The sequence below is a fragment of the Mustela lutreola genome, chromosome 3, assembly GCF_030435805.1.
Source record: "Mustela lutreola isolate mMusLut2 chromosome 3, mMusLut2.pri, whole genome shotgun sequence".
Lineage (NCBI taxonomy): Eukaryota > Metazoa > Chordata > Mammalia > Carnivora > Mustelidae > Mustela > Mustela lutreola.
In genome coordinates, this window is record NC_081292.1 from 123,742,145 (window position 1) to 123,765,410 (window position 23,266).

The window sequence follows — 23,266 nt, forward strand, 5'->3', positions numbered from 1 at the left end:
TATAAACATTTTAGGCAATATTTCTCCCTCAAATTGTATGGTTCTGAAACCAGTATGTTCAGTATGGACCCTAGATACTCATTGCTTGTGTAACTCTTTTTTGGGGGGAGGGTGCTACCTTTATTTTTTTTCTCTTCACATTGTACTGATAATTTTTATTCAGAGGCCAACACTGGCATATTTTCCTTTTGATAACAGAAAACTTTCCCAAGACATTTAATAAACTATTAACCTTTTCAAACCACTCATTCAGCCATAACCTTGAAAGCAAAAAAGAGTAAGATAAAAGGCCTCATTAAAATAGTTTGTTTACTTTTTTAATATTGTTTACTTCTAATGCAAATAATGAACACAAGCATTAATTAAATAATGTAATACATCTAATGTTCATTTACTGTAGTATGGCTTTAATAACAAAATGGACTTATTTATAGGAGTAAAATGATGTGATTTAGCAAAAAGATGAAAATAGTTTCAATCAGAAAGCTATTCATGAATTATTGAGTATTCTGTGCAAAATGAATATGGAATTATTTTATCTTTGTCAAGTGAGTATTGAGCCCTTATTTGGATCCCTGCTCAAAAAGATCATAAACATTGGAGGGCAAACAATAGATCTACCAAACTTAGCCTAATGAAGGCATCTTAAATTTCTGCTTAATCTTTTAATTCTCCTAATGATAGTGCTCTGGCAAAGTCAGCATGGTTAACATCGGGACAGTTTTTAGCATTGCCACAGGCTGTACTGTCATATGGCCTCATCGGACCTTTAAAAATTAGAAAAAAATAATAGTCCAAGACCTAGAGGATGATGGGTAGAGATGGGAAGAAAGAAAGAAAGAAAAGAAATTGAATTCTAGTGTTTTATTAGCATAAACATTGTAAGGAAAAAAATGAAATCAAGTAATCAATATTACTATAAATGAAGCCATGTACTCTGGTTATATTTCTCTCAAGATTTAGCCATTAACCACAATAAATTCTGTATCTTACATAATTTTTAATAACCACAAAAATCTATGAAATTGATAGGATGCTTTATAAATGGATAATAGCTTACTGTCCAATAAACCTCACCTTAGGCTCTCTCAGAAAACTATTTTAATTATGAAGTTTGACTCTCTGTGGTTTATCATTTTGGTCAATGTAATGTATCTGATTTAGAGTTTGCATTTCTCCAAGATAAAATAGACTTTTACTTCACAGTGCATTTTGAGATTAACTGAATATATGTATTTGGTCTTTCTTAACGGTTCACTACTGAGGTGAAATGCTCTGGGAAGCAGTATACTGTATCAGGTAGAATAAATCAGATCACCTGGGTTGAGAATCCCAGGTTCCCATTTTATTTTAATTTTTTTAAGATTTTATTTATTTATTTATTTATGAGAGAGAGAGAGAGAGAGACAGCCCAAACAAGAGCGAGGGAGAAGCTGACTCCCCACTGAGCACAGAGCTTGATGTTGGGTTAGATGCTGGGCTTGATCCCAGGGTCCTGGGATCATGACCTGAGCTGAAGGCAGATGCTTAACTAACTGAACCACCCAAGTGCCCTATCAGGTTCACATTTTATTTGTTCCTATAGTCCTTGAATATTTCAATTGCAGTGTGAGTTTAATAGGAGTCCTTACCTCAGACAGTTTATTGTGAGATTTTGTGAGAATACTGATACGGCATGCCTGGCACACAGCAATGATAAATACCAATTACATTTGTTATTATTGATTTTATTACTCCATGGAACAATAGAGTATAGTGGCTAAGAGAGAAGTCACTGGAACCCAATAGAATCGGATTCAGATGTTCAAATTGCCACTTACTGGCAGTGTACTTAAAATCCCTGCCTTCATTTTTCTTAACATAAAAACTTCAGGTAGGGAAACACTTCCTTCTGTCCAAATACAATCCAAAATTTCTGCAGAACCTCATTTCTTACTCATACCACTGTCCAAAACAGGTATTCCTGGTCAGTTTTCTGCCATGTGGTGCTTCTCTCATCTTTTGGGTCCACAGACTCCCTGTGGCAGATAAGAGAAAGGTAGAGAGAACATGAGAAGGTCTGTATGCTCCTTAAAGCCATAAACCCGGAAGTGATTCACATCGTTTTTGCTATCAGTGCAGTGAAGACAGCGGGTAATATGGCCACGTGTTGTTGCAAGGGGGACTGGGAAAAGATGGAGGCCCTGGCTAGTGAGCTGCTTCCCTTTGACAACACACATGGTGGTGTAGCACTACTCATCTCTGCCACAAGGATCAGTGATCTCAGCCCAGGTTCTCTAGAGAACGAGGCCTGAATTTCGTGCCCATCCTTTTTTTTTTTTGAAGGCATGAATACATGATTTAGAGAGTGAGGCACACGGAAGTGAGGCAGGAAATGATGGGGGAATAGTGGAGAAGCTGTGTCATCAAGCAAGCTGCTACTCTCCAGTGAACCTCAAAGAGACACAGAGAATCACTAGGCAGCTGCAGCACTTGACTTAGAAGGAAGCTGCAGGTAGGCTGTTTGAAGAAAGCATGAGGCAGTCTGTGGGAGAGAAGGAGAGATGGAGGAGAGTTATGTTTCTTCTCATTTCCTGTTTCTTTTTGTTTCACCGCCCAGAGTCTTCACTGCCTATATCAGATGAATCCTGGGCACACTTTTGGATGGCTGCTCAGAAAGCCAGATTCTATACCCTATAAACTGGTAATTTATACAAATCTGAAAATAGATGAAGACCCAAAAGCCCGTCTGCACTCTGGCAACCAGGAGGGAGGGCCTCGAATTCCAGAAAGGTGACTGACCATCCTCAGGAAGTGGGACCAAATGGGTTCAAGCAGGTTGGTTATGTGCAGGGACAGCTGTGGTAGACTGACAGGGTGAGGGTCTAGGTAAGGACTGAGGGAACACCCAAGGCATCGAAAATGTGTCCAAGCTAGTCACCTTGCAAAAGTAATAAAATAATAAATAATAAAATAAAAAAATAATAAATAATAATGTAATGCAAATGGAGACAGTATCAGCATACAACAAAAGTAGACTAAATAGAAACTATTGTATTTATTCTGGCAAGATTTGGATTCAGAATGGAATGCAATATATCTGTTCATTTCTTGAAAGGGAAAGGATACTTTTTCCTCAAAAAACAAACAAAAAAACCAAGCCTACAACATTCTAGTGCCCAAAGTCTCCAACAAAGGTTTGCTTTTCTGAAAATCTCAGTTTGATTTGGTCTTGTATATACTGAGAAATTTCACTGTAGAAACAATTTCAGTTATTATTAACATCATTTATATTCATATACATAAAACCCACATTTTACAATCCAAGTATCGTCTTCTGTGTTGACAGCGGCCATACTTTAGACATTAATAAGATCAGGTATCCATTCAGCACTCTTTCCTAAATCATTTTGCCCAAATGAGAATTTATAAGTGAGTTTTATCCTCCTCCATGAATGATTTTCCAGAATCAAAACCAGTTATGTGATAAAAGTTAATTCCCCTAAACAGATTTTGTGTTTTATGTTTCAAACTGATAAGGACAATCTGAGTCTATATTCTGGAATAGCAATTAATCCAAAATAAAAAATGGTAGCTAATAACCTGCTTCATCAAATCCGAGACTTGTTTTTTTTTTTTTTTTTTTTGTAACCCCATCTAATGATAAAGGTAAGATAATGAGTGGTCCAGCGATTTGTTACCTATGCATATGCTCAATCTTCCTCATGGAAAATGCCATCAAGCAAAAGAGAATCTGGCCGTTCTTATTTTCTTAATGTGTGTTAAAGAGTCTCAAATTTCCCATAAAAAATGAAAAACGTAATCCTAAGGTTTAATCTGAAGTTTTACTCTAAGTTTTAACCTAATTTTTCTCTGGAAAAATACAGAAAGGATACCTTGTCAAATATTATTGGAGAATAGTAAAGATAAACTAAAAGAATAATAAAAATCAGAAGTGGACAAGACTCAGGATCAGTTTTTAATGGCTTAACATTGCCCCCAACAAACAGGTTTTTATATTTTATTGTCCAGAAGCAGTAACTTTCTAAATAATTTTATTTAAGTATTTTCAAGCCAGTCATTTATATTTTAAGTTTACCCCGGAAGAGATATGATAAGTACACTCTTAGATTTAAATCCAAATTTAGTCAATTTTTAAAAAGTATATTTTTATAATGATGTACAATATGATCCATTGGCATCATGTAGTTCATTAGCAGACTTTTTCTTGTGTTTTATAGCTGTAGAATCAGAAATATGTTTTCTATTAAAGGATTCTTTAATTTCAGACTTCTTGAATAAAATCTTGACTGTCTTCCAAATAAATTCAACAACTTTTCTGAAAAACTTGTTCCAATGTTTAACAATGTTTAAATTTTGAAAATTTTTCCTTCTAATAAGTCTGAGTCCTTGGCATTGTTCTTCAAGCCTAGATCTCTCTGCTTTACCTTTGTAACAATGAACTACTGAGCAGGATCATTTTTACATAGTCCTCTCTGATATATCTTAGTTTTCTCTTCTTGAAGCTGATATATTTATTTATTTGAATTTTACTCAAATCACTTTAACTTTTTCTGGTATACTTCTGATCCCAAATCCAATCATTTGCTCCGATTGTGACTTCAGGTCATTTCCTATTAAAGATCAATATGAATGGGGATATTGTGTTTTAATTTTATTAACTATTAAATTGCATTTTTAAAAATTATCTCATTTTGTAAACTATTATCCTGAGATGTTTTATTTATTTTGTAAAGAATGTAAGTTTTCCACTGTAATTCTCTATTGGATAACAAAAAGAATTGTAACAAAATGGATTTTAGGATAGGGGAGATGGTGGGAAGGAGAGACTAAAGGAACACCTCATGGAGATTATTTTGGAATTATATCATCAAAACGAGCTGGAGTGGGACAAAGAAAAATAAATGTGTTCCAGATGAAAAGGGTGCATCCAATGTATAGAATTGGGAGAGTGTGGTGCATATGGGAACTGCCATGAATTTAGCATGGTTGGTTGTAGAAGAATGGGGGATGGAGGGAACTCATAAGGATGGTTGGGGAGTGATATAAAAGAGCCTGTATAGCTTACTGAGAGATTTGTACGTTATCCTGTCGGTAATAAGTTTTCCATAAGAAATATGGTTAAGATTTGTGTTTTAGAGAAAAAAGTCAAAATGTAGAGCATAAAATGAAATCGTTTTGTGTGGTCCCAGAGGGAACAGTGAGAGAATCCAGATGAGAGAAAATAAGAGCTTAAACGAGGCTGAAGTCATGAGATGAAGAAAATGGACCTCATTCTGGAATTCAGGCTCCGCATTGCTTGTTCTCTTGTAAACAGTAAAGGAAAGAGAAGAAGAAAAGGTGAAGTGGATCAAGGGATGGTTAAGCATGACAAGCAATAGAAAAAAGGGGGCAAGTGTAAGACAGTGATTTCACTGAGGTGTCTGTGCTGCATCTTAATGGTGGTTAGTTAGGAAGCACAGTTTGGGGGCACCTGGGTGGCTCAGTGGGTTAGGCCTCTGCCTTCCGCTTGGGTCGTGATCTCAGGGTCCTGGGATTGAGCCCCGCATCGGACTCTCTGCTCAGCGGGGAGCCTGCTTCCCCCTCTCTCTCTGCCTGCCTCTCTGCTTACTTGTGATCTTTCTGTAAAATAAATAAATAAAATCTAAACAAAACAAAACAAATAAAAGAAAACACAGTTTGACTCATTAGTAGGAGCTGGAGGCCAGAGGAAAAATTAAGGTGTCAACAAGTTCCAGGTGATGGATCAGATCAGAAGCAAGATGAAACCCATAAGAAGGAATAAACTATAAGAAATAATGACCTGGAACAGTAAACCAGAGATTACCAACACTTAAGAAGTGGAAGAGGAAGAGAAGTCAGTGAAAGAAACAGAGAAGGGACAGTATAAAAGGTGAAATAAAAATTTAGAGAGAAAATGTCTCCATAGCTGAGGGGCAGATTTTAAGGAAAAGGAACAGAATCTAACAGTTCAGAGTTCAAGTAGAAGGATGATGGGAGGGAAGGTATCAGATTGTTTTTGTGGATTTTCATGGTTAAGACATTTTTTAGATCGGATAAGGAAGGGAGTAAAAGCCTGCAGTGGGTTGAAAAGAGAATAAAACATGAACAAGCAGAGAATGTACTGCAGAAAACTCAAGAATCCTGGCAATCATGGAAAATAAATTGGCGAGATTGAGAACAAGCAAGGTTGTAGGGTTGATGCTTGCATATATTTATGTATTTTTTTGAACAAGAGTGACATGAGCATAGCTGTGGGCTAAAGGATATAATCTGTTTGGGAGAGAGAGGTTAAAATTGTAGGAGAAAAGGGGACAACTTAGAAAATGAGGAACAGGATTGGATAGAATTAGGAACTGAGCAGAAAAGCCATGGGCTGAAGGAGGAACATCTCTTCCTCTGAGGCAGAAAAGGACTTGCATTGGAAGTGGATCATGCACTGTATGGCAACAATGGGCCAGGAGATTTTGATGTTCATAGATGCCAGTGTCATGCCAGGCATGGGAGTTCATTAGACAGGTGGACCCAAATCACAGACTCAGATCCAAACTTCCAGGAGCCAGAACAGAATATGGGAAATTATGACACTTACAAGGAAGGGATAGAAAACGTTAATTCTCATCATGTGACCTAGTAGGAGAAAAGGTTGGGTATGGAGAGGAGAGGAGGTCATGTATTAGGTTATGATAAAGAACTTGGGACTTGGAGTTGGAGGACAGTGAATTCCTATCTCTGCTCAGGCACACATTAAGTGCATGAGCTTGTGTAACCACTTATGTAACCACTTAACCACCCCCTGCTTGAGTTTCTCCACATTGTAAGTTGAAGGCGATGGTAACAACTGCACAAGACTATTGTAAGGAGTAAATAAGAAATAGATACAAAGCTTCAGAAAGCATGACAGAGAGGGATTTATTAAAGTTTGTGTTTGTACATTAGTTCATTTTGATGATAGGACTCTGAAATTGGGAAGAATGGTGAATGTTCCAGCTCAAGGGTTGTATGAACACTGCAAATTAGGAGCATGCCATTTGATGGGCTGCTGGAATGTGGTGAAGCTTGGAAGAGAGGTGTTATGAGGAAGAACAGAAAGTGACTAGGAACACACAAAAAAGTTTGCTAAGTGTTGATGACATTGGTGTTGGCAATGATTTCATGGATATGTTAAGTGTTTTTTTTTTACCATGTTTTTATTTGTTTGTTTGTTTCATTGTTTTTTCCTTCCTAAGTAGAGTTAAAACCCCAGCAGAAGAAAGTGGACATTATTTGTAATGTTACTTCTCTGAGTAGTCAAAAGTTATTACGCCAGAATTAGGGGATATGAGGAAAATGACAGAAGAAGGAAAAGTGGATGAAAGAGTGGAGTGGCTCATTGCATGGGGGAGAGCAAGAGAGTGAGAAATGGGGGAGCATTGAAGTAGTTGGTGAGTTGGGGACATAGGTGTGTTTATGGAAGGAAGTGAAACCAGTAAGGGCCCAGAGGGGTGCATACAAGGCCTGGTGATTCCAATCACTTCAAAAGCAAACATAACGGGTGGGAGTGATGAAAACTCAGAACATGGGATTTGCTAGATGAGAAGGAGAATGAAGACTAATGAAATGGAGAGAAGAGGAAGCAGTGGGTTTATGGAGAGTGCATGAGTCAAGGTCAGGGTCATGGGAGGTGACTGAATGATGGGCAGAGTTCAGATTGAGATAAATCCAAGCCAGAACCAAAGCCATAGGATTTAGTGTACGACACTGATGTGAAGAGTGTGGTAGAGCTGGATGGTGAGAACTCTGGAAAAGCTTAGATTGCTTTTTCCCCATAAAGAAAAAGCCTACTGAAAATTACATAGAGTCTGAAGCTGGTATAGGATTCTGAAAGGAAGAGTGAGTATCTTCCTTACCTCTGGAGTCCCAGTGCCCAACACAGTGGCTAACACACTGACATATAGTAATTGTGCAGTTAATGTCTATTGAATGATTCTGTGAAATACTGGGTTCAATCCACATGAGTCTATTAAACTGTTTTTCATTTTTCCATATTGAAGCAAAGACTGCTTAAGAATTAAACCAAATATAAATCTTAATTGTTACAACATGGGGAATTTTTAAATGCCCAAACCTTCCTTCCAAAGCACAAAAGCTAGTTGCATTTTGGTATTTTTCCTTCATTTATGAATCCAGCAAATATTCATTGAACAACAACTCTGTGCCAGGCACTGTTCCATACATTGGGAAAGATAGTGGAGGAAAAGGCAAACCAGGCCCCAGCTCAGGGAGCTTAATTTTAGTGGGAGAAAAACAGACAGCATATAAAAATATAAATGTTAATTTCAGTTAGGAAGAAGGCTGTGTTGAAATTAAAACAAGTAGTGAAATAGAGAAAGAGTAAGCTAGAAGACAGCTCTCTTTTCTATAAGACAGTCAGAGAAGACCTCTGACAAGGTGACATTTATCTGGGACCTGATGGATAAGAAGGAGTCAACCATGTGAAGACTGGGAGGTTTTCCAGGTAAACAGGTGGTGTAAAGGCCCAATGGGAAGATCGAGTTTAACAGAGAAGGACAAAAACAAGACCAGTATGCCTAATAAGAAAATCATCTCTTTCCCAAAATGTTACATGTTTTAACATGCATGTGATCACAGTGTATATTAAATTCTCAAGGACTGCATAGCGGTTAGGAGCAGACCCTGGAGTGACACTACCCTCTTTTAATCTGGGCTCCTCCTTTTCTACCTGTGTTACCTGGGGAAAGTATGCCTAATTACGCTAACATATTATTACCTATACCATGATGATAATAATATTATTTACCTCATACAGTGTTAAAAGAATTAAGTGAGTTGCTAGTTGTAAACAGAAAAGTGCTTGGCACATTAAAAGTATTTCTTCTAGAAAATAATTCCATCTTTTTTCCCTGACTGCATTATACGGGGAAAATAATCTCTTTTGTTACATACTTTTAATGATTATTTCTGTTATTCTGAGTATCCCATAATCTAATTAATGGGAAGAAGAAGTAGGGTGTTTTAATTTTTCTACATCATAAATCATTCAACAATGAACATCATTACCATGCTTTGAGATCTTCCACGATAGTGATCATCTGGGGGGCAGAGAATGGGTAAAACTGTAAAAATATTTCACTGATGGAAGCATCTGGAAGAGGCATCCTCGTCTTGATCGGCTTCTCATGAGATTACTACCAGATAACAGAGAAAAGATATGCTATCCATGACTGTCCTGCCAGCTGAATTTATCCTGAAAGGAAGTTATGCTTGGTTTCTACAATGTTTCCCTTCTTAAGAAAATTTTATTGAGTTGCCAAAAAACAACAAGAACAACAACAACAAAACTCCAAAAAACAAAACCAAAAACAACAACAACAACAACAAAAAACCCCAAAAAACAAAAAAACGAACCTCACAATTTACTGTAAATCCACCATTTTTCTGGCCTTTCAGGAAAAAAAAAAGTCTATTTCTGTTAAACAGATTGAATTGGCTATACTGGCTATGAGTCACCAATTGTGAACAGATTTCTTATAACATCTTTGCCGTTCTTCCATAATTTATTGTTTTATTTATTTGTTTTTTAAAGATTTACTTATTTATTTGAGAAAGAGGGAGGTAATGGAAGGCAGGGGCAGAGGGAGAAAGAGATTCCCCAAAAGACTCCCCACTGAGTGAGGAGACCAATGTGGTGCTCGATCCCATGACCCCAAGATCACGACCGGAAATCAAGGGTCAGTTCACCTAACCAAATGAGCCACAAGGAACCCCCGTAATTTCATGTTTTAAAGTAAAGTTTATTGTTAAAATATTGTCTAAAATATTATAAGCTTCTTATACTAAAATTTTAAATTGTTCAGTGGAAAATTGTTTGAGAAAAATACTGAATTTATAGAGAAAATGAGAGTTGCTCAGAACATCTGAAAATAGTTGGAGTCTTTGAAACATGGCATTACTTTCTTTGAAAATAAAGAAATTTCTCAAACAAGCGAGCTTTTGTTTAATGTATTGAGTTCTTCAAATTTAAAGTTATATAAATATGATACATTTGAATCAAATTAAAATGAAGAAGCGGGCCGCCTGGGTGGCTCAGTCAGTGAAGCATCTGCCTTTGGCTCAGGTCATGATCCCAGAGTCCTGGGATCCCTGTTTGGCAGGTAGCCTGCTTTTCCCTCTCCTTGCTTATGCTTTCTCTCTCTCTCTCTCAAATAAATAAATAAAAATCTTTTAAAAAATAAAATAAAATAAAATATGAAGAAAAAAATATAGATAATGCTCCCATTAATTAATTATCATGAAATACTGAAGCTTTAGGTCATATCCACATTGTGTCAAGCAAAAGGAAGCACATGCTATAATCCATTTGGTCTAAATTAAATGTATTGAATAAAAATATATGCATACATGTGTAGTCTTTGATGTTCAAAAAAGGAACTTCTAAATGGTGCACAGTTGGCATCTAATAAATATTTATTAAATTTGGCAGCTTTTTTTCTGGGTTTATGGAGATATACATGAGAACATTATAGAAGTTTAAGGGGTACTGAGTGATGACTTGATGTATGTATGTATTGTGAAATGATTACCATGTTAATATTCGTTTACACATAGTTACCTCTGTGTGTGTGTGTGTGTGTGTGTGTGTGTGTGATGAGAATGTTTAAAATCTACTCCTCTGGTAACTTTCAATGATACAGTACAGTGTTAACTATAGTTACCATGCTGTGCAACTGACCTTGAGAATGTACTCATTTTCAAATTAAATGTTTGTACCTCTTTTTTTAAAAATTTATTTTGAGAAAGAGATAGCATGAGTGGGAGGAGGGGCAGAGGCAGAGGGAGAGAGAAAATCTCAAGCAGATTCCATGCTGAGTTTGACGTCCAATGTGGGGCTCCATTCCACAACCACGTGATCATAACCTTAGCTGAAACCAAGAGTCGGATGCTTAACAGACTGAGCCAGCCAGTCACACCCTAAAAGTTTGTACCTTTAACCAACATCTCCTTATGTCCCCAGCCCCTGGTAACCACTTTCTGTTTCTAGGAGTTTGCCTTTTTTAGATTCCACATATAAGTAAGATCATGCAGTATTTATCTTTTTCTGTCTGACTGACTTCCCTTAGCATTAACACCTTTAAGCTTCGTCCATATTGTCATGGATAGCAGGATTTCCTTCTTTTTAATGACTGAATAATTTTTCCATGTGGATTGATATTTATATCTGTATCTATGTTTTTATCTACATGTCATTTTCTTTATCCATTCCTGTATCAACACTTAGGTTGTTGCCGTGTGTCTTGACTGTTGTATACAATGCCACAGTTATCATGAGGGTGCAGATATCTCTTTGAAACTGAAAAAAAAAAAAAAAAAAAAGAAAGAGAAAGGCTTTATACTATAAATATGTATAGCTGCTAACTCAATAAACTTTTACTTCTCCTGATAGGCATCACCAATGGTGTATACTTTTTATTCTTATTTCAATTTTGTTTACAGAAAACTGGGCACAAACCAGAAAGTGTAGATTTGTGTGGAGCACACATTGAATGGGCCAAGGAAAAGTCAAGCAGAAAGAATGTCTTTCAGGTAAGAATGTTACATATATTAAATTTACTCTTATTACTTCTAAATCTGAGGTCCCAACATATACTTCCTTGTTGTGATGGTTTCATGTGCATGAACTAGTTGTTTGAAGGTCACTGTGAAAAACTGATTTCACCTCTTTGTTGAATTTTAGTTTGTTTTGTGGCTTTTTCTTGGTTACTGGTTGCTATCTAAATAGAAAATATATGTTGTATCTTGATTAATTCTACAGTGAAAGTCATTGAATGTTGCATTGTATTTGATAGCTGTTTGGGGTTCAGACCTAGGGTGTTTGACTTATATAGATTTATTGTAGAACTTTCAGATATAAACTTTTGGCATCCATTTCCATTCTTACCCGTAGTCATACATTACATTCACCCACGTAACTTAGGGGATGGAAAGAGCTGAACAGCTATAGAAATTGGATATTTTTGGATTGCATAATTTAATTTTGGGGAAAAAATAACTATGGTTAATAATTTCAATCATGTTACATTGAACGAAAAGAACCAGATGAGATCCTTGAAAGAAAGGAAATGAGAAAACTGAATATTTCATATATGATGTTACTAAGATCCCTTTGGCAATTAATAACTTTAAATTATGGAGGTTTATCTTTTTCTATCTTTATGTAAGATTTAACTTACTTTTGCATTTCCAAAATAACTAATAATTTTCTAGGTATATTTTAGAATTTATATCATTTAGTAGCCAGGAACATTATTATTATAATTACTATATTAAATGCCTTCTAAGATCATTTTTGTTCGTGAAGAAAGGTCTATTCCATTCTTAAATTCATCAGTGAAATTAATATATTGGGTCTTACAGAAGTGTAGATAGGTGACATTTCCTGAACTCTCACTGTAGAGAAAAAAACTGGTTTCCAAATTCTGCATTTCTCAGATGCTAGCCCAGGTCTACCAAATAAAGTAAACCCACGTTAACATTACTAGAATAAATTATTTTTCTGGTTCTACTCTTATTTTATTCAGGCATTCATCTTCTATGTGCTGAAGATTTATTTCTTTTTACCAAAAGAGAGAAAGATATAAGAAAAAATAAAAAAGAAAGAAAGAAAACTAAACATACTTGTCTAGAAATCAAAGGACTAAAATCAGCCTAAAGTGATTAGAATCTGAATTTACAGAATTGAGAAAAGAAAAATAAATTTTGTTTTGAAGAGAGGAATTGTGAACTAGTGATACAGCCTGGCTCCCAATTTCTTATTCTTTTTGTTATTCTGTGATAAGTTAAAAAAAAAAAAAAAGAATAGAGGTCATATTCCTAGCTTTTATGATAACCTAGGTGATCAGTATGAATAGTTCTGAATTAGGTTAGGTGAGTAGGTGAGTTAAGTGGTGGTGTTGTATTATGTATTATGAGTTTAGAATCCTTGTCCCCATGTCATAAAATAAAGAGATTAAAATTTGACATTGACATAATTCTTGGACAATAGAAACTCTTGGGAGTTGGTCTAAGGTAGCCTTTTTCAGTTCCTCTGTTGATCTTTTGAAAAGTTAAGTTAGATAAAAAATGAGGACGACAGTTGAATATATACAATGTATATAGAACTGCAGATATGGAAGAAGAATGTTTATGCCTAATTTTACAAGGCTTCGAACATAATTTACACAGATATATATTTAAGTCATTGTATTGATGATATGTATGATAATATATATTAATGATATGAGATTGACCTTTCCTTATATGACTGACTGCCTCCTGATATAATTTTTCCTTGTTTTTCATATTTCTGAATATGAAACAGTAGCTATTTCCCAAGACATTAAAACAAAATAAAACCCAAATATTCTCACTTTTGGTAGCTTTTTGGAGTAGTTCTTCCAGCTACTTTTGTTTGTAAGGTACCAAAGCAGTATATGGGACCTTAGTGTTCTTACATCCAGCTCAACTCTTTTTGTCTTGTCCCCTTGTAGTGTAGAGAAACAGGAAAGAAGTGATTATAAGGATGATGTGAATAACAAAGCTAAAGAAAGATTCTGATTTTATTTCCTGCTTCGTTCTTTTTGGGGTGAATCATGGTTTTCTTGTCATGCTGACATCTTTTTATTACCCAAATACATGAGCTGGGGTAAAATTTACTAATACGTATCCATAGATACAGACTACGAGGGTAAACCCTTTGTGAGGAACAATATAAATAGCTTTTATAGTTCTGTTAACGAAAAAGCATAGGAAAGGATTTGCCAGAGAGCTAAATCTAGATGACTTGCATCAATATTTGATTAGATACATTAGCTGGTCTAACTCTCAAATGATCAGAATAAACATGATTATATCTCAAAAACATGGCATTAAGGCATTGTTGGGTGTTTGAGTGTGTGTGTACAAGGGTTTCATTACCTGCAGAATAATGAAGTGTTTCTTCCTGACTAAAAAAGACCATGTGCTACATCAGAAATAGCTTTAAAATTCCAAGTTTGAATTAGGCTTGGTGTTCAATCTCAGCCTATGAATTATAGATTACAGATAGCAAATGACTATTGAGATTTTTGGTTCAAGAAAAATCAAAGAAGAGCAAAATTAGAAATAATTTAAAATTTTAAATCTGTCTTTAAAAAGTTGATGGACTAGCAATTATATGCCACCTAATTGCAACGTCTGTAGAGAAGTCGAACTTAACACGAATAGGAAAACAAATAAAAAATTATGTGCCTGGAAGACTCAGAAGCACACATCTGTGACACACACACGCACACAATGGAAAGATTTCATTTGTCTCATTCATTTGTATATGCCATTGGGACATTTGAGTTGTTCATTTTCGTCTTGTATTAAAACCCAAATATCTTCCACAGCTGAAGTCTTTACTAAACCCTTGATGTAGGTTCAGTCTTACTTGATTGGTCCATGGTAACATAACAGTGGCGGTATTAATTCAGTTTTAAGGTTTGGTATTCAGCAACTCTCAGTAAGTCAGAATGATGCTTGCTGACTGAGTTCAAGAACATCTGCTTGTTTTATAACAGAAAACTCTTGGGCCTAATTGGTACTTCTTAATAATAAATGATATATATATATAATAAATGATATATATATATCATTTATTAAATTATTATTATTACATTTAAAATATATATAAATTTAAAAATCATTAGCAGCTTCTATAATAAAGCATATATAGACAAGTTCTAATATGTGTTTCCAAGGTATGACTGTGATATAATGTATGTGTGTCCATGTGTATACCTGCATCTAACAGCTCGCCTTAGGAAAGAGAATGACCATTTCCATACGCATACACACAAACCCAGAGAGACATTTTGTACTTGTAAAAAGGTCACGCAAATTCTAAATTATATCAGTAAATGTTCATTGCTGCTAACCTTCGTTTAATTCTGCGTTTAGCATAATTGTCAAGGACCATCACAAGTTTGATGTAGCTTGAGAAAGCGTTTAGCAACCGCGTGATTTGTAATGAACTGTGGTACCAGTTTTCTTAGTTAACTTGAGAGCCGCACGAGGTCTTCATCAGGGAAAGAGTGAATAAAAAGATTTATGTTCAAATCACATGTTTTAAACATTCCTGCTAAGTGCTGGTTTGCTCTTTGGTGTTTAGCCTGAAATTTAAAGCACTGAGGATTAAAAGGATTACAACATAATCTTAAATAATCCTAAATGTCATTTACAGAGAGATAGTTGTAATAACTAAATAAAACCGTGTTACAGGATGGCAGTATTGTCGGGTGGCATCTGTGACACATGTGGTGCCCCGTCACCTTCTCCTTCCTCGAGGATACGGCCGCATTTATAAAGCTGCTCAAGGGGGAGTTCAACTGAGCAAATGACTGCAAGGGGATTTAAAACAATAAGTAAATTTTTCTAACCATTAATATCTTCCTGTTTCAAAGTGTGAGGAACATGTTTTTCTTAATATTTTTTATTTATTTATTTGACAGAGAGAGAGAGAGATAGCAAGTAGGCAGAGAGGCAGGCAGAGAGAGAGGGAGAAGCAGGCTCCCCACTGAGCAGAGAGCCTGATGTGGGGCTCGATCCCAGGACCTTGGGATCGTGACCTGAGCTGAAGGCAGAGGCTTAACTCCCTGAGCCACCCAGGCACTCCAACATTTTCATTCAGGTTTTCTTCTTTTCTTCAAACAAAAGACTCTCTCCAAGTTAAATATTTTTGAAAGTCAGGGGAAGGGGGTTCCTGACACAAAGACCAAATCCATAGACGCTCCATGTCTAAACACTGGCCACCTCCAAGGAGCTACTCCCTTTTAAATAGAGGATGGTCCCAAGCACTGTAAGGCATTCTGGGCCGTTTAGCTTAGCACATCCATGTTCTTTACTCTTATGTAAATAAGTTTTGTCTCCTCACAGAGAACACAAAGGAAGAGACTATGTGGCATACTGCTTCGTAGTCATTGCACCGAAGGACTGGACTCCTTTCAACTCGTTCAGTGGTTATTGCTAAGGCTAGATTGGCATTCTGTCAGCTGAAAAAAGAGTTCACTGTCAAAGAACCTTAGGATATTGTGTTCACAATATAGGCTCTGTCCTCCAAGATGATTTCCAGAATGTCCACTCTATTCCCTTTTGTAAATAGGGGTAAAGAATAAGAAACATACTATCTGTTTCCTTGGTCCTTTTCATTGCAACCTATATGATGGGAGATGATTATTTAAGATAGTGAAATCATTTATACCCTAAATATTTACTGTTTCTTACAGTGAGACAGTGACTAGACCTCAGTTTTCCGGAGTTTCCTTTCAAATAAAACTTAAAATTTTACCCATGGGCATGCAGCAGACTCATTTGTAGATTATGTGCTTTAAATAAGATAACTCTACTATTAATGAATTATGGCTGATCAGAACTATATCAACTGCCTGCTTGAAAGGCAGAAAAAAAGGCAGTTAAATGACTCAACTAGATGGAAGTCTGTTTTCTTTCCCTGGCACCAATTTATAACCTCGACAAAAATGATGGCTGAATTTCCTGGATCTGAGATTCCCTTTTTAGTATGTAAATATATCTCAGGGGAACAGGTTCTATCCCCAAAAGTAAGGTAAATCTCAGAGTAGATTTATCATTACTTGTATTACTTTTCTGACTTCGGTTGGGGTCTTCTGGCTATAATGTATATTAAACATATTCATGTAGTATTTTTCCATGGATATGCTTTACATTTAAACATAATTTGATTGCTCTTCCTGATCTGAATATGTCTTAGCTTGAAATGTTTAAGTACTCCTTAAGTTTATTAATGTGAAGATAATTTAATAACATCTTGGAAAATGTCATTTTAAGCCAAGAGGAAAACTACTGGTATTTTGCTTTTATCCATTTCCTTCTGTTAAAAGTAGTGGTTTAAAATAAATCTGAGCTTTTACCAATTTTCTCTTTCATTTTTCAATGCTTGTAGTTAGACTAAATGCAAAAGGATGATTCTTCCACATTCATATATGCATTAGATTTCGAGTAAAGCTGGTTTCACTTTAGAGAATTACTCACAGTATCTTAAAAGGCATGGCATTAAAAATAAACCAGAGTAAGAGCAGCATTAATGTCTAATACAGTCGTTTTTATTTTTGTTTTTGTTTTTCTTCCTAGCTTGTCCCCAATCATTTTATCTACCTATTAGGTATTCATCTATCATTAAGAAGGTACAGTGGGGACAGCACATAAGTCTGGGGACATGGCTCCCAGTTTGGCTCTGTCAGTTTTAACTGTATGTAAAACCCAGGAGAGGGTCCCTTCCTCCAACTTAGAGTTTTTCACAAGTAAGAGATAACAGTTCCCTCACCTGTCTCCCATCTGTGTTAATGTGAAGGCAATCTGTGTTTGAAGGCAACTCCAAAAGGTCAATTTTAATATAAATGCAACCAGGTATTATTATTCATCTATTAACCCTGTCATCTCACAAAGCTTTGAGAGAAATTCCAGATGTGGATTTTGGAGGGATCTGGACAGGAGAGATAGATATGTGTAAGACACAATTCAGGGTTTCCATTCCCCTTCTCTTCTTTGTACTGCCTTGTGAATTTAACCAATAGACTAGGATTTAATATGTTGAGTGAAAATCTTTTTGTTTATTTTGTAACTAAGAATATGTGTCCTCCAACCTTACAGAAATGATTTTTGAATATTCTATTCTTATAAATAGTGTAATTAATGTAATATCTAATCAATAGAAGTCAATTAATTAATGTCTTATGCCACTAAATACTTTAAGTATTTTGCCCTGAAAGTCTCTACCAAACTATTGATGGCAACTTGCAAAAGGGGACCTAGAGACAAGCGTGGCAAATGCTCAAAATGAAAGTGAGACAGTGGTAACTCTCTTTATTCCCCCACTGAGAGATTGGGACAATAATGATTTTCTTATTGAAGAAAAGATATATGATTATCTTTATGATTTTGCCTTCACTTTTGCCAGTGGGATTGCAGAGAAGAATTTTGATGAATGGAGTGATATAATTTTATAATTGAGACTTTGATTTAGGAATATTTATGTCAGAGGTGCCTAAGATTCACAGCAAAGGAAAGAGCCTGGGGGCAGGAAATAAAATTGACTGTGAGAATCCAAGGTGAGACCTAAGGAACACGTGAGCCTGACTGACTGATGGAAGGAAAAACAGAATCAGGTTGATGGATGGAGAGTACATCCTTCAAGGAAAGAACATGCCTATTTCTTCAGACCAGGTGACTTGAGGACCACTGTCCTTTTGAAGGTTCAATTTTTGAGGAATCAAGCTCTCTGAAAAAAAAAATACAGTCTCAAGTATCCAAATAAGATACGGAGAAACTGAGTATCTTATTAGAGGCAACAGTAACAAGTGTGTGTTTCCTGATGATCCCACTAAGCTTAGGAGTCTATGAGGGTATTTGCATTTGCATTTGCATAGCTCTTTTATTCCACTTGCTACTGAAGGGCAAGATGTGATCTTGTTGCATTCATTTCCTTTTTAACCATTATCAAAGCTGAATGCAACAGGGTGGCAGTACAGCTTGACAATAGCCATGGTAGGAAGTTTTAGTACCTAATCAGTCCAGGGAACCAAGATTTTAAGACTACAATATAAAATAAATAAAAACTTAGAGAAAAAAAAGAAAACGACAACTTGGTTTCTTATCCTGCTAACATTTTAGTGGAAGAATGGATGCATGTGACCTAATGAGCTTAGATCACTGTTTAGCTCACTTCACACTGTCTCCGCAAACTGCTGGTTCTGTCTGCTCAAAGATAAGAGCTGTGCGTTTGGAATAAATTTTGGATTTTAATTTGACACAAGGCTTAATGCAACATGCTATTCTTCATTGGTTGACATGATGTAAACCCCCACCTTTCATAGAACATACTCTGTTCCTTGAGGTGTCCGTAGTACCCGTGTGATGGTTGCCATCACAAGGGTACCACTAGCCATGCGTGGGCTGGCAGTGTAGTTCTTCATGTCCACAGAAGCAGAGTGCAGTTAAATGAGCTACACAGGATCAAACCTGGGACTTCAGGCCATGCAGGCTCACCTGAGCAAAAGCAAAATTAGCCAGTTGGGAATTTCACGAGGCCCAAGCAGAATCACCAAGTGTAACCGTTTCTCCATTTGTGACTTCCATCTTGTAAAGTCCAGAAAATATTACATTGATACTGGCAAGACAACATTCAAGCCACTGGATACCCTTTCCATGCATGTTTCAAAACTCTTATTTTATATTTTTAAAAGAGAGCAGCCATGTTTATTTCATACTGAGTATGATTTTTTTTTTTTTAATAGTGAACAGGCTTCTTCCAGAAAAAGGAACAATTTAATCCCCAAAGCTGGTACATAATAGATGGGGCCAGTAAATGGTATCACATTTTACAGCTTGTCCATAAGGATGACACAGGGTAAAATAAAATTGAGTGCTTTTGGATAGCCTAGGATCACTGGCAGATAAATAGCCAATGCTGTTCAGTTTTTAGAAACATAAGGTAATGAGGCTGGATCTGAAGGCAAGAGAAAAAATACATATATATTCACAGTGTTTATATGCCACAAGCCACTGAGCAGGAGAAAAATCTGGGCAGTGGTGAGCACAACTCTCCGACCTCAGAGCAATGTTTAAAGGAGTATAAGAAAATAACAAAGCAAGCGTACATAAACAAAGGTTTGCAATGAACACGAGGGAGGGAACCCACTAAGTTTAAGATGAAAGGAAAATGCCAGCACTCACACAGATTTGGAGAGGCCACTTGTAGAATCTATGCATAGAATCTCTCAATATATGAGTTAAATGTGTTACTAAAAATTTAGTAGAAAATAAATATTCAAAAGCAAAAAATATAAAACACTGCAGAAGAGTGAAAGATTCTTGGTATTTGAAGGAGAGAGGAGGCTGCTCTAAATTTTATCTTGACAAAACAGGATGTTGAGAGATGACCTAAGTGAAACAATGGAACAAAATGCCTGATGGTGGGGAGAAATCAGGAAGGGAGCCCTTTGAACTGTTTTCAGATTAACAGATCAGATAAAGACCAAGAAAGGAACATTGACATCAAGGGTTTAGATGGATTTCTGTTTTAGAAGAGCACTATTAGATTCTTGGCTTCAGTCCCACCAATTTGCCTAACATTTTATGCCCAACATTGGGTAAATTCTACCAGCCTGACTTCCTTGGTGACCATGTGTAAACCAAAAATTTTAGTGGCAAAATCAACAAATTTACTGCAAATGGCTCCAAAAGGGAAAGAAACACTGATGGGGGGGGGGGGGGCTGCCGGTGCATTATACTTGATAGTTTTTGTGTTTCTTTTGTTAACTTGAATTTAAGCAAACCTATATTTTTCAAAATTCAAACACCCATCAAGTAGAAGACAAGCTTCTGATATTTGAGATCTGTGCTAGATTCGAAATCAATTCGTAGAAAAGGAGGTTATGAATACACTCTTTTGATGTGTAGGATGTACCAATGAGGGTGGCGGGAAATTAAGTGAAACCCTTCTCTTTTGACAGCTACACTGGAACATTTACAACCACAGATGCTATTTGTCCATCAGAAAGGAAAATATTTGTTTCAAGCCACAGGCATTTTCTACCACAATATCAAAATGAAATGCAACAGCACTTTGATGTTTAATGTGTAAGAAAATAAATATTTCGGGGGACCCAAATATTAGAAGGCAAATAGACCCCACAAAATGTAATCAGTGACATGAAAAAAATGGCTGACTTCATGATGAACAAATCTGTCCTTTTACTAAAGTAAGGATTGTTCTATTATTAACATAGGAAATCTTAGATGGACTGCACAGAATGCTGCATTATTCATAAAAGCATTGCTGCCATCTGGTGGCGAGTCCGTGTTTCAGCACTGACTTCACTGGTTTTGATTTTGTCTGGGCGCTCTGGCAAAGTATTTGAAGGAGGGCTTTCTTTCCTTATGTCGTAAAATATAGACATGAAATCCCCTGGCCCTAAATATCAATCATCTGATGACAGTCCCCTCTCTCTGTCATAGAAGGAAGGATTCAGAGAAGGCAATGGCTCACTTGTGTATCTTTTGTCCTGAACATAGAAGTATCTTAATATACAGCTTATCTAAGGAATTTACCCTTGGCTGTTATTGACTGATTAATTTTATAGACACTCATGACTGTTAGCAAATAAACATATAGTCAAATATTAGGAAGATTTATTGAATCTAAAGATACACTGTATTGCTTAAATAAGAATGTATATGAGATGCTATAAATTCCTTATCAGGATCCCAGCAGGAATTTTTGTGTGACCAGTCACTGAGTTTGACTTCGGAAATAACATAATTTACAATGTCAAAAGAGGAAAATGTATAGGACTTCATAAAACTCCAGATTTCTTCTCAGTCATCCAACTGCTATATTAAAGAAATCTGATTAATTTTTAATGACTTTAAAGACTAATGAATTTGTCTTTCTTCATGGATTTATAAATTAAATGGCAAATATTTTTCAGCTAAAGTACATGTTTTATCAGAAACAAAGGAGTTAAAATGTAAGTTAAGAAATTTTGCTGTTTCTGAAGCACAGTGCGTTAACACATTCTTAATTAGAAGCAATAAGTTTACCTTTGTATTTTTAGTATATATTTTAAGTTTCTAATAACTGCGGGATGTCTCCTTATACATAGTAAAAATTCTCATCCTTAAAATGGGTATTTGTACAGATCACAGGTCTCTGAAGAGTATAGGAGATAATGAGTTAATATTGCCCCAAGAGGAGAGTTGAAGTTTAATCCCAGATACTCAGGGATGATATCTAATAGTTAATACTCAGTTTCTAGTGGATATTTGCCTATATCATTAATCCCCTTATGATTCAGGAAAGTCAGATAACAAAGAGCTATTGCACTAAATTTAGAGAATTATAATATTAAATGACTATTACCCTCTGCAAGAAAACTTGTTAAGTGCCTATTTTTAAACGTTAGACTGTGGGTTTTATTTTAAGTTTCTCGGTTAAGATTTTCACTGTGAATGCATACTTGGTATTACCCTTGTTACTAGCTTCTTTTGCCACTTAAAATGTTTCCTTCCTCACATTCCATTTGACTCATGGAAGAACGTTGCTCATCTTTCCTGGGAAGATTGCTCAATTCCTCACCCTTACTCTATCTCTATTTAGGAAGAGGGTATAAAAAAGCACCACCAGCAGTACACCTTACAAAGCAAGTAAAATCCATAATGATGGTGCCCCTGACCCTTTCATCTATACATATAAAATTTCTAGTAAATTGTTCTTCCAATCGACTTGGATACATCCCTATGGTGGTTTCTAATGGCTCCATAATAGAGATCAGGATACCTCAGTTTGCAGTCATAAGTTGTTAATATTTATTTCAATAAAATTTGCTTTTTGGGCAGCTTTTATAGCTACTTAACACTAAATTCCCATTTAGTCAGGAGGCTCATTCATATACTATAATGAATGATGTCACCTTAAATCCTTTAGTATGTAATTGCTAGATGTTACATTTGATAGCAGGGCATTTGATGGTGATTTGTTTATGCTAGATTTTATGACAGCGACATCTGTATCTCAGTGGAGGGGTGATCCTTTTCCTTTCAGAGGAAGCTAGTTTTGAATTCTTTTTAGGCAAATAGTTTTGCCATATATGCCCTCTGACTAGGCTGGGTTCCCTGTCATAGCAATGTTGGAGACTAGGAATCGTGTTGTGACTAGTTTATTTAGGAGGTAATCCAGAAAGCAGGAATTTGGTACTGGCAAGGGTGAAATGGAGAAAGAAGAAAAGACAATGCAGGGCCGTTACTGAGTTGCTCACAGAGTGGCTAGAATTGCCTGTTGGAATTTTCCACCCAAGGATTGACAGGACCAAGCATTTGTCCATCAGCTTCTTACCACTTTGGTGATGGTTGCCTCTGGGATGGGATAAATCTTCTTGATTTTTAGAAGAATGCCCATGTATGGGTATTCCAAGAAGGCTCCTTCATGTGCCCTACTCCTCTGACTCTGAATATTCATGGCAGAAAGTGGCAGATAAGTAGCAATGCTTGAGGCAAGATGTAGCTAATACAAAGGGATTTGAAGCCTAGGTGGCACCCCAATCAAAAAAGGCAAGAGGATGTAAGACAGGACACAGGAAGTATCCGATATAATTTTCCTTGCAATACTCAAATTGACTTGTACCTCATGTTGAGTCTTACCCATTGTAGAGTCCTCAAGATGGTGGCTGGGTTC

General features: G+C 36.2%; 1 protein-coding gene across 1 annotated transcript in view; it reads left to right on the forward strand.

The window, feature by feature from the left end:
• Positions 1–23,266, forward strand: part of ARHGAP15 (Rho GTPase activating protein 15) — a 604,723-nt gene that overhangs the window by 111,840 nt on the left and 469,617 nt on the right. Inside the window, exon 6 of the mRNA XM_059166761.1 lies at positions 11,494–11,583. Coding sequence (XP_059022744.1) covers positions 11,494–11,583 — 90 coding nt within the window. The remainder of the gene's footprint in view (positions 1–11,493; positions 11,584–23,266) is intronic.